General features: G+C 39.6%; 1 protein-coding gene across 3 annotated transcripts in view; it reads right to left on the reverse strand.

The window, feature by feature from the left end:
• BMPER (BMP binding endothelial regulator) overlaps positions 1-12617 on the reverse strand; it is a 383271-nt gene that overhangs the window by 144034 nt on the left and 226620 nt on the right. For all 3 annotated transcript variants that reach the window (XM_073678264.1, XM_073678266.1, XM_073678265.1), the window contains 2 exons: positions 8467-8604; positions 6520-6624 (listed from right to left, as the gene is read on the reverse strand). In XM_073678264.1, the coding sequence (XP_073534365.1) occupies positions 6520-6624; positions 8467-8604 (243 nt within the window). The remainder of the gene's footprint in view (positions 1-6519; positions 6625-8466; positions 8605-12617) is intronic.

The following is a 12617-nucleotide window of genomic DNA, read 5'->3' on the forward strand; positions in this document are numbered from 1 at the left end:
TATCGTATCGGATATCGCCGATTCCGATACCGGAAACCAATGCAAGTCAATGGGACACAAATATCGGAATGAAAATAAACCCTTTCTTTCCTTATAGGTTAATTCTACATGAAGTAAAACAACTAAGAATAATGTAGAATGACATGAAAAGCCGGCAATTCATCAGCGGCATACACCGGTACCCGACAATTTACAACAGAAAGAATAGAGCTTCACACATAGATTAGATAGATAGAAACATGTCAGTCACATATATATGAAGTACAGTGACAGAGTTGCTTACTGTACTTGTCATTTAGTGTAAAGGATTTATTAAAAAAAATATTAGTGTTTTCGTGCACCGTCTCTTTAAAAAAGCCGGCCGGCAATTCAGCAGCGGTACCCGACAATTTATAACAGAAAGAATAGAGCTTCACACATAGATTAGATAGATAGAAACATGTCAGCCACATATATAAGAAGTACAGTGATAGTGTTGCTTACTGTACTTGTCATTTAGTGTAAAGGATTTATTTAAAAAAATAATAGTGTTTTCATGCACCGTCTCTTTAAGAAAGCCGGCCGGCAATTCAGCATCTGTACCCAACAATTTATAACAGAAAGAATAGAGAATCACACATAGATTAGATAGATAGAAACATGTCAGTCACATATATATGAAGTACAGTGACAGTGTTGATTACTGTACTTGTCATTTAGTGTTAAAATAAAGGATTTATTTAAAAAAAAATTGGCGTGGGGTTCCCCTTAATTTTAGGCTCTAGCGGAGGTTAAGCAGACAGCTGGGGCAAATGTTTGAAGCCTGGGAAGGGGGTAATACCCACGGAGCTTCCCAGGCTACTAATATCAGCCTCCAGCTGAATACCTATCCTTTACTAGCTATTAAAATGGGGGAACCCCCCCAAAAAAATAACATGGGGTCCCCCCTAATTTAATAGCTAGCACAGGCTAGGCAGACAGCTGGGGGCTGATATTAATAGCCCAGGAAGGGTGCCATGAATATTGGCCCGTTCCTGCCTGCTGTACCTGGCTGGACACAAAAATAGGGCGAAGCCCCACGTATTTTTTTTTTTAATTATTTCATGAAATTCATGGAATAATTAAGAAAAAAAGGGCTTCCCTATATTGTTGTGTCCGGCTAGGTACAAATAGGCAGCTGGTGGTTGGGGGCAGCCCGTTCCTGCCTGCTGTACCTGACTGGACACAAATATAGGGCGAAGCCCCACATAATTTTTTTTTAATTATTTCATGAATTTCCTGAAATAATTAAAAAAAAATTGACGTGGGGCTTTGCACTATATTTGGGTCCAGCCAGGTACAGCAGGCAGGAACGGGCTGCCCCCAACCACCAGCTGCCTATTTGTACCTGGTTGGACACAACAATATAGGGAAGCCCTTTTTTTCTTAATTATTCCATGAATTTCATGAAATAATTAAAAAAAAAAAAACGTGGAGCTTCTCCCTATTTTTGTGTCCAGCCAGGTACAACTAGGCAGCTGGGGGATGGAATCTGCAGCGCAGGGAGGCCCAAGCTTTCTGCGCCCCGCTGAAAATTGCAGTCCGCAGCCGCCCCGGAAAATGGCGCGTTCATAGAAGCTGGATGCTGTACCTGGCTGGCATACAAAAATATGGCGAAGCCCACGTCAAAAGTTTTGGGAAAAATTAATTAAAAAATAAATAATAATTTAGGGACTGCATCTTTATTAACTCCTCAAATGTCATTTAGTGTTAAAATAATGGATTTATTTTTAAAAAAAATGGCGTGGGATCCCCCATAATTTTAGTCTCTAGCGGAGGTTAAGCAGACGGCTGGGGCAGATGTTTGAAGCCTGGGAAGGGGGTAAAACCCACGGAGCTTCCCAGGCTACTAATATCAGCCCCCAGCTGAATACCTAGCCTTTACTAGCTATTAAAATGGGGGACCCCCCAAAAAAAATGACGTGGGGTCCCCCCTATTTTAATAGCTAGCAAAGGCTAGGCAGACAGCTGAGGGCTGATATTAATAGCCCAGGAAGGGTGCCATGAATATTGGCCCCCTCCCAGGCTAGAAACACCAGTCGTCAGCCGCCCCAGAAATGGCGCATCCATAGGATGCGCCAACTCTGGCACTTAGCCTCGCTCTTCCACGCTGCCCTGGTGCGGTGGCAGGGGGTAATAGTGGTGGGGTTCATGTCAGCGCCAGCTGCCATGAAGCCCAGGTTAGTAATGATGGGCGTCTATAAGACACCCCCATTACTAACCTACAAAGTGTTAAAAAGAAAAAACACACTACACCCAGAAAAAAATAATTTATTTGAAATAAAACACACAATTTTATTTAATTCTTAGTTTACTAAAAATAATAGTTACCTGTCCACGTTCCTGCGCTGATCTCCCATGCACAGCTGTCACATCTGGACATGGTGACAGCTGTGCATGGCTGCTGTAAGCTCACGCTGCCGGGAACACGTCCGCTCCCGGCAGCGGGAGCCACTGACTGAGGTCACCGGAGTGAATTCAGGCAGCGCAGCTCCGGAGACCTCCTTTACGGCACTGCTGTACCGTGGGAATTTCTCACGATACAGCAGGGCCGTAAAGGAGCTAACCGGAGCAGCGCTGCCTGAACTCCGGTGAACCCTTACGGCCCCGTCATTCTAGCGGCGGCAGCGGTTCAGAGCGGTCACAGTTTATGTGGCTGCTCTGAACTGGAGATCTTCGTGGGACACTCGTGGACTGCTACGGAGGGGTAAGGATAAGGTTGTGGTTTATTATTTTATATTTTATTACAGGAGATCGATGGCTTCGGGGAATTAGGTGTCTAGGTGAGTATAGGTGTAGTTTTTTATTTTTTACTTTATTTTAGGTGGCGATCGGCGGGGACAGGTAATGTATAAACTAATTTATTTTAGGTAACCACTGGCCACCAATGACATGTATCTAACATTTATTGGGGACACAGTAGGGCAGTTTAAATAGCAGGATCAGTCTGATGGGAACTACTGCTCCCATCGAGCTGATCCTGCTGGCAGGAGTGGACGGGGGACAGACATAGGCCGATGGGAGTAGTAGTGTCACATCGGCCTATGTCTGCCTGCACGCACACACCCCCACAGACACCGCACACACCCGCACACATCGCACAGACACCGCGCACACCCGCACAAACATCGCGCACACACCCCGCACACACACCCCGCACACACACTAATCATGACGGGCTGATGGTCTGGGAGGTGAGGCTGACCTGTGCGGCCGTGGGAAATTTCATGTGAGTTCATGCAGTCAAGCATGAACTCACATGAACCCTCTGAGGGCAACGCGGCGACTTCAAATGAACAGCTGATCGGCATCAGCTGATACCTCAGCTGTTCATTTGAAATAACCGGCGGGAAAGCGCAGCACAGAACGGGAAAGCCGGCGGTGAAGTCTTTTCACTGCCGGCTTCCCCGCCCGGGTCCTTCACTCCCCGCTCCTTGGAGCTGCGCTCCCCGCCCGGTCCTAACTTACGATCGGGATGGGAGGTGGCGAGGGGAGCGGAGGATCGGGGTGGGAGGCTGCGGGGAAGCAGTATGGGGCTGTGTGATTGTTTAAAAGCCGGCGGCTTTATACCGCCCGCCGGCTTTTAAACAATCAGGAGAATTCTCCCCCGCTGGGATGGCATTCTGATGACAGGCTGGATCGCGCTGCCATCCAACTTGTCATCCTTCAGAGACACTGCAGAGCGCAGGCATTATGGTAACTTCCGATTCCGGTATCCGATATTGTAAAAGTATCGGAATTAAGTATCGGAATTCCGATACCGCGAATATCGGCCGATACCCGATATTTCAGTATCGGAATGCTCAACACTAGTCATGTCATAAATAAATTCAATCCCATAAGAATTTTCACTGGCAACAATTTACTGGCCTTTTATCACTTTAAAGAGCAGGTATGTTTTGTTTCTTTATGCCCACAGCAAAATTAAATTTTTTTCAAATGCTGCTTTCTAAATGTGATTTTTTTATTATTATTTTTTAGTTTTTCCCTAATTTCACTTGTTTTTTTTTTGCAGGACATATAGGGCTTTGTTATAACTTATCTTTCAAACTCATATCTAATTTTGTAATGTAAAATTGTCGAAAAGTAGAATTTTTTTATGTATGTTCATCACCTATTTCTCTAGTGTATAATAATGCCATACATATAAGTGTATTATTTAATGTATACAGTAGCATAGCTATAGCACTGATAAAAAAAGACCCTATTTTACTTTTATGTGTATATTCCCCATAACTTTAGATATAACATCTGTATATTAATGAAAATTATCCAGACAAAGACATTTTTTAATGAAAGTGCAAAAGTATGGTAAAACAGGCAAAAATGTGTGCACAGGGGTAATGGTTGCTTGTTTGCATAACTTAATTCTGCAAACAAAACCAAAGAAAAAAAGAGGGCATATACCTTTTAGTAAGTAAATAAATAAATATTACTTAGTTAACACTGTTTTGATCGAAAAAGCATAAAAACCATCCGACCGTGAGAAGGTGCACCCAATATTAACTTAAAGTGGTATTCCCATCTCCAAGATCCTATCCCAATATGTAGTAGATGTAATAATAATAATATTAGCAAATACCTCCAATTAGAAATGTAGTATAGTTTTTTCTGATTTGCTATGCCTTTTTCCTCCTGTGCAGGCATTGCATGACCTTAGGTATCCATGGTTACGACCACTAACAAAGTGACAGTTAGTTAGCCAATTGGTAGTGGTTGTAACCATGGATAACTAAGGTCCTGCAATGCCTGCACATGAGGAAAGAGACATAGCAAATCCAAAATATTGGGATAGGATCTTGGAGATAGGAATACCCATTTAATTTTGCATAACAAGAATGTAATGTATGAACAATGGGCATATGATAAAATGTGTTCATGTCACGCACTATATATCAGAAATGCTGAGGTAATAAGATGCTGCCCACACCATTGTCCACGCTGTCTGTCTGATCTAATACTAGAGATACCTGGGGTGCTAAGGTAAGAATAGACTGCTCACACTGCTATCTACCTTGTCTGATCTACTACTAAAAATACCAGTGGTGCTAAGGTAAGAAGAGGTTGTTCACACCGCTGACCACCACGTGTTTTTGAATGTTGCATTGCTACTCTTAGCTGGAATTAGCTTCACTGTATTTCTATGGCTAAGCTGTGCATTCTCCGACAACCTCTCACTAAACAGATTCACCCCAAAATGGTTGTAATTAGTTGTACTATACTATATGATGTGATACCTGCTATGCAATACAGGATAGACAACCCAGTCATGCCCTAGGTTATGTGAAACTTCTCTGGCTGATGAATTTTTTGGTTTAAATTAATGGTGGACATTTTTGGTGATTTGTGCAAGTCAAATCGCAAATTGTTCCAGCAAATTTCCTACATTTTGACATGAATTTTTCTCAAATAAAATCAAGTCACTGATTTTTAATTATAAATCAATCTGGTCTGAATGAAGACACAGATCAGAGGCTGTTAAATACTTTCAGACCTGGACAATCACTTACCCCATTATCACTGTCAAACCGGGGACACTAAATATAAAGTAACCCTGCAAACTAGTGCACTTCAAAGTTTATGAAAACTGGTAAACCAGCTTTAAATGGGGCTAGATTTTGAAGTTCCTGGAGTTCCTGTTTTGAGTTCCTGTTTTGAGCTTCTGGAGTTCCTGTTTTGAACTCCTGGAGTTACTGTTTTGAGCTCCTGGAACTCCTGTTTTGAGTTCCTGGAGTTACTGTTTTTAGATCCTGGAGTTACTGTTTTGAGCTCCTGGAATTCCTGTTTTGAGTTCCTGGAGTTACTGTTTTGAGTTCCTGGAGTTACTGTTTTGAGCTCCTGGAGTTACTGTTTTGAGCTCCCGGAGTTACTGTTTTTAGCTCCAGGAGTTACTATTTTGAGCTCCTGGAGTTACTGTTTTGAGTTCCTGGAGTTACTGTTTTTAGCTCCTGGGGTTACTGTTTTGAGTTCCTGGAGTTGCTGTTTTGAGCTCCTGGAGTTACTGTTTTTAGCTCCTGGAGTTACTGTTTTGAGCTCCTGGAGTTACTGTTTTGAGCTCCTGGAGTTACTGTTTTGAGTTCCTGGAGTTGCTGTTTTGAGCTCCTGGAGTTACTGTTTTTAGCTCCTGGAGTTACTGTTTTGAGTTCCTGGAGTTACTGTTTTGAGCACCTGGAGTTACTGTTTTGAGCTCCTGGAGTTACTGTTTTGAGTTACTGTTTTGAGCTCCTGGAGTTACTGTTTTGAGTTCCTGGAGTTACTGTTTTGAGCTCATGGAGTTACTGTTTTGAGCTCCTGGAGTTACTGTTTTAAAGCCCTTCCAAGGATTCTGTGACTCTGGTAGGCCAGTCTAACATGGGGTATAAAGCCTGCATTGTCAAAAGACCTTGTAGATTCAAAAGTAATAAGCGGGGCACAGTAAAGTAAGAGCACAGTAAAAAATTACATTTACAGCAATTAGAGATTTAACGGAATATTCTAATAAAATGACACTAAAATGCTTACTTGGGGGCAGCTGTTGACTGGAATGCATTGCTTCTTGCGACACTCTGTCTTGCCTTTCACACAAGAACAGATGGTGCAGTTGAAAGAGGACCACATCTCTCCATCCTGCATAAAAAGCCAAAAAGTGTAGCCATCAGCTGGGGCTTTCATCAGCAAGTGATCCCAGTCATGTATCAAACTACAGGCAAACAAATCATTTCATCCCCAGAGGGCTTGAATTATTGTTTAATCTAAATTATGAGTTATGAATAAAGGCTTTTTGCAGTTTTTTTTTAAAGCAGATTATCCTAGAAGAATATGTGGTGGATTCTCATTGCTAATTTTTCTGGTGTAATTTATTCAGGATATGAGTAACTTTAGTTTAACTCCTTTGTATTTTATAGAAGCTATGGCCTATGATCACGAAAGAACAATTACATTCTACTCATGATTTAACATGGCTGCGAATAATATTATATACATTTTACTTTCCAAATTATACTCTTACTATGTTTTATTACAATAGTTTTAATTATTATTGCTTCCATAACACAAATTGGTGTGCATTAATCTACTGTATATGCAGTAAACAAATCTCTTCTCAATATTGTGTTCCATATTAACAGTAAGATTATACTTTTGGCATACATTTGATTGGCATACTTTTTTTTATGGTGTCAATGATAGTTTGGGGCAATAGCTTTCAAAGGTCGGCAAAAACATTATTTATATCGGATGTAAGATGGTAAATGGTAAACTAAACATACGCAATGGAATTAAAACATTAGGTCAACTCAAAGAATAATAGGAACCTGTCAGTTTAAAAAAAACTATTAACCTGCATATACAGGATTAATCTGCATGTTAATAGTGTTCTGAATCTGCCCGGTGCCAGCACTGAGAGCCCCGCTGCTGGGAGGAAATTAACTTTATTCCTCCTGGTAACATTCGGGTTTGAGTGACCACGCTCCCGGCACTGACTGACAGTCGTCCCTAATGCTATTCCTGCTGTCAGTCAATGCCGGGGACAAGGTAACAGCGACCACTCTCTCTATACAAAGATCGATGACTGAACCTGCGCCAGCATGCTCATTTCCTCATAGCACCAAGGCTCTAAGCGCGGGCACTGGGCAGATTCAGAACGCTATTAACCTGCAGATTAACCCTACATCTGTAGGTTAATAGCATTTACTCACGTGACAGGCTCCTTTTAAGAGGTAGAGTTGCAGGACCTGGTCCATCAGTCATGTCAGTAATCTATGACTCTAAAAACTGCCTCTTATCTTCTGGAATCCGTGACTCTTCTTTTGATATGTTGGAACTATGACATTTGATGTCGCACCAAGTCAGCTAATAAAAAAAAGCTACAGGTGCCGGGATGTATGAGGCAGTTCTCAGAACTCCCGTCCAGTGGCCAGAGTGCTAAAATTGCCAATGGACCAGGTCCTGTCCTGTGGGTCTATTTATACTATCTGTATTAGGAGGAAATCTAGACAGATGCGTTTGGATGATATTTAGGAAATTTTAGTGATTTTTAACGGGCACGTCTCCATTCATTTTAAGTCATGCAGACTTAAAGGGGTTTTCCCACAAACTAAAGTTCATGTTAAAAATTGTCAGTGTGTGACCTTGTATGGAACATACCACATCTCTTGGGCAGGGGAGGAAGCAAAACAGTGTGCAGATATTACAGCTGGGGATAACAGAGGATTCATTTTGTGAGGTAAAACTTTTCACTGCCTGTTTTTAAACAATATTTTACCTCACAAAATGAATCCTCTGTGATCCCCTGCTGTAATGTCTGTATTGTCTTTTGCTTCCACCGCTGCCCAGGAGCTGTGGTATGTTCCGTACACGCTCAGATTCAGAAATTTTTAAAATTAACTTTTGTTTGTGGGAAAACCCCTTTAAGTATAATTAAATTATTTATTTGTACAGAGAAAATTAATAAAAATATGAAACCTTTACCCTGAATATTTTGCTTCCTGACTTGCAGACTTTGACTTCTTCAGCAGGCACATAGGAGACACACTCTTCACAGCAGTGCTCCTCTTCATTGTTACAAGTTCCTGCAGAACACTTCTTTTTACAGACTACAGTGGAATCCTAAATTTAAAAAAAAATAGCAAGTTTCAAGTAAAGAATCCTTTCAAAGCAAAGGTAAAAATAACTCCATACACATTAGTTTGGTTGACAGCTATCGCTTCCAACTTTCACATACAGGAATGCTCAGATCTCTCTAAGAGAGAGCAGCAATGGCATATCTCAATGGCAAAATGCCAGTTCCTTAAATACAGCAGGCCAGTTTTTTCTTTTCCCTAACATCACCTATGAGGGAAGAGTTGGGTTGGCTGCCTACCTACACAGATAACACTGTTGGCCAATGCGACTAATATTTTTGGATTCGGCCGACTTGAGCCTACTTTGTATAAGGGCCTTACCATGGTAGTCTCCAATACAAACTAATCCACACACACGTCCATTCATCATTCTTAACACTTCTGTTTTCTTTTGTAGTAAAGGTGACACTGGATATGTGCAATTGCAACAGCTGCACTCCCTATGTATAATGCCACACTCATCTTTTTTAAAGTGGGTCAAACCCATTGATTTCGACAGGGTCGACTAACTATCTGATGTCATGATAATGATAATGAGATTCGGAATGAAAAGTCTGAAAGAAAATGGTTAATTCTTTCGGGAAAGAGGGATGTCTCCCAAAAATGTATGGACACATAGCCGTCAAAAGCATCAGAGAAATATCAACAGTATTATTCAACTTCAAAGCTACATTCTTGTAGGCTACAATTCAACCCATGGACTCTTGTCCATGGGTTGTGTCTGGTGCCACAGCTCAGTAATATTCTATTAAAAAAGATAATACAATACAATGCACAGTCTAAGTACAGGCCTTCTTTGTTTGATTTCTTACAATACTTAAGGAATAAGATAACAAACAGCATATTGATGCTATTATATATTCTATAGCAAATCTATATTTTCCTTTATCTTCTTTAAAACTGGTATTAAGAGACTGCAAAATTTGATACAAGTACTAATTGCTCAAAATGGGGCTACCTCTTTCCCCTGTCGTGATAATTTTTCAAGTGTGGGTGGAGCTTAAAAAGATCAGGGTTTCAATTAACTATAATATGCACCACACAACATGCATAACTTGTAAGTGAAATCTATACTAACTTGTGGCTGGTGTAGATTTCATTTTCTGAAGCAATGACAGACCAAAAATGTTCCAAATTTAATAAGAGGCATGTGCTTCCTAATTAATTTAGCACACCTTACTCCAGCAGGTTATAGGTTCCAGACTGTCATATTAGAGTCAGTCTTGATAAATTTCCCCTACATTATTTATTTTTCAATTTTTGACTTTTGATTTTTTTAATGCAGCGCGCTTTGAGTATGTTTTTTTCTGGCATTTTTTTCTATAGGCATCTGTATACGACTTGGAAAACATTTTAAATGTTACAAAATAAAAAGCTAAGCTACAGCCCAAAAATATTTGTAAAAAAATACTTTGGAAAAAAAAATACTTTGTTCCACAACAGGGTTTGGTAAATGGAAAAAGTTCTAGATGGAAAAAAGTTGTATGACTTGTCAGAAAGATTCATGGCTTGAAATGCCACACCATGAGCCAACATTATGAAGTCAACCAATAGGTGGTATAAACTTAGACAAAAGTGTTTAAAAATTCACTAAATTTATCAAACAAAATGATCGATTTTGATTCATTTGGAGCATTTTCCGACTATACAGTCTAAGTTTACAATGTCTAAAAATTAGCCAAGAATAGTGAATCTGTTCTAGTATCCATATAAAAAGTATATTTAAGCCTGTAGCATTCTGATCACTTTATATTATCCCCTAATATATGACACTGTCCCTGTTAAAGGCTACTAAGTTTTTTTTTACATAGTCAGCATCATACAAGTGGACAGCATTCTTGTTCCCATAAGAGTAAAACTTCATACTCATATCCTGTATAAATTACACCGGCTAATTAGCAATGAGAATACTCCACAGACTTTAATAAGATAATCTGTTACTTCTGCTTGAAACAAACTGGAAAAAAGACCGTATTCATAAGTCATAATTTGGGTTAAACAATGACACAAGCCTGCTGGGGATGAAATGATTTTATTCCTGTAGTTTGATACTTGACTGGGAGCACATGCTGTTGAAAGCCCCAGCTGAAGGCAGTTCCCAGAAGATCATTTCCTGTACTGCTCTATTCTATCCCTCAGTGAGTGAGATATTGAGTGACTACTACGGTATATGGAGCTCAGCATCTATAAAAACGCACCTTTACAAAAGTTACAGATTGGGACTATTATTTAGAAGTTGATGATACAGAAAATGATTCGCCATGCTTCACACATTCAGTTTAGTTTCACCTGCATAATAATAGTAATTATGGTCATAACAAATACTAATAAAAGTTAGATTCCTATAGACTCTTTTTCCCTTGGTGTCTTTTATGACATTTTTTCTTGGCCATGGCTGCGGTCAGATGTAACTTTGAAGTCTATAATGCAATATGAAATAAACTACATTCAGTGTTTTTTGTGCCACTTTAGCGGTGTTTTTAGGGTTAATTATGTGTGGTTTTTTTAACAGCAGCATACACTGGGTATCATTTTTGTAATAGACTTCCCTACAGCACGTAAAATATAACAGAAAATAACACTTGTAAAAAGTGCTATGAAAATATTATGAATTCATGACATTTTTGCACAGACAATAAAAAAATGCATAGGCACCTGGTTAGGGCTGAGTTATCAGATGTTTTGGATTCTTGAATAGATATGGATAGGCATACAAAAGTCAATTAAAGGGAAATTGTCAGCTGGATCAACCCTATCTATATGGGCATCTAGGTCATAGAAAGTTTAATCTTCCTCCAGAGCTTATTTTAAATAAAAGGCATTACCAATGTGAGATATAGTATGTACCTCAGGAGTGCAGAATGTCAGTCAATACATGTCTCACAGTGGCAATGCCCCCTTTCATTTAAAATAAGTTCAGGATGCAGATTCTCACGCAGATCTGTGTCTAGCCCATAGATACTTACAGCTCATTTATATATTAAAAAAACGTGGACTTCTCCGGAATAAGGCATCAGATCACAGATATCAACATATCAATTTATTCAACTTTCTATGACCTACATGTGCATGTACATGGTTTAGGAGTGTTGATCGTATTGACAGATTTCCTTTAAAAAATTCCATTCTCACATCCATGTTTCAAGTGAATGGGTCCTTTAAAAAAACATTTAATGAGATATAAGAGTAGACATTTCTTTTTTTTACATACAAGAAAAATGGATGACACACTGAAAAAATAGTGATGATCAGATCATTTGGGATTCAAATTTGTTGGCTTCTCTGAATTTTCCCAATGAATTTAATTGAAATTTAATTAAATATTCCCAATTTTTCTAATGGGTTCCTCAAAACCTCAAAGCATAACAAATGTAAGATGCAAAAAAAAAAAAAATAATAATAATACTCACCATTTTGTTCACTACTCTGGCAGCCTATCTTCTCACTGCTTGTTGCCAGTTATCTGGTCTTCGTCTTTTTGACATTTTGCGCCGTTACTACAGGTCAGGACTTCTGTGCATCATAAAGTCGCAGCGAACGTCATGACCTTACAATGCGCAGTGACCCCTAAAGCCTGATCATGGCTGGAAGTCTTGAACTATATTGAAGAGGCCTGAGATGTGGCACGCGACGGCAAAAAGAATAGGATTGGCCAGCGAGAAGCGAATAGGAGGGTGGCCAGAGAGGTGAACGGTGAAATATTAGTTTTCTTTTGTTTATGCTTTTTTTATTATTTGGTTAATTTGGGAATTTTTGGGGAATCATGAATCAAATTGCGAAATGTTAAAATTTTGTATGGAATCGTGAATTTCAGAAATCTCAACTCAAACTCGATCTACCAGAGAACGATCTGCTCATCTCTAGTAAAAACTGACACATTGACCAAACATTACTCAAAATATTATCCAGCACACTCGTGAAAATCGGTCTTCAGAAATTGAACAGAGCAATAATTGTTTAAATAAAACTGTATTATGTTAAAAAAGTCTCTTTTTTAAA

This window comes from Phyllobates terribilis, unplaced genomic scaffold (assembly GCF_046119375.1).
Source record: "Phyllobates terribilis strain yellow unplaced genomic scaffold, ASM4611937v1 Scaffold_4__5_contigs__length_816908805, whole genome shotgun sequence".
Taxonomy (NCBI): domain Eukaryota; kingdom Metazoa; phylum Chordata; class Amphibia; order Anura; family Dendrobatidae; genus Phyllobates; species Phyllobates terribilis.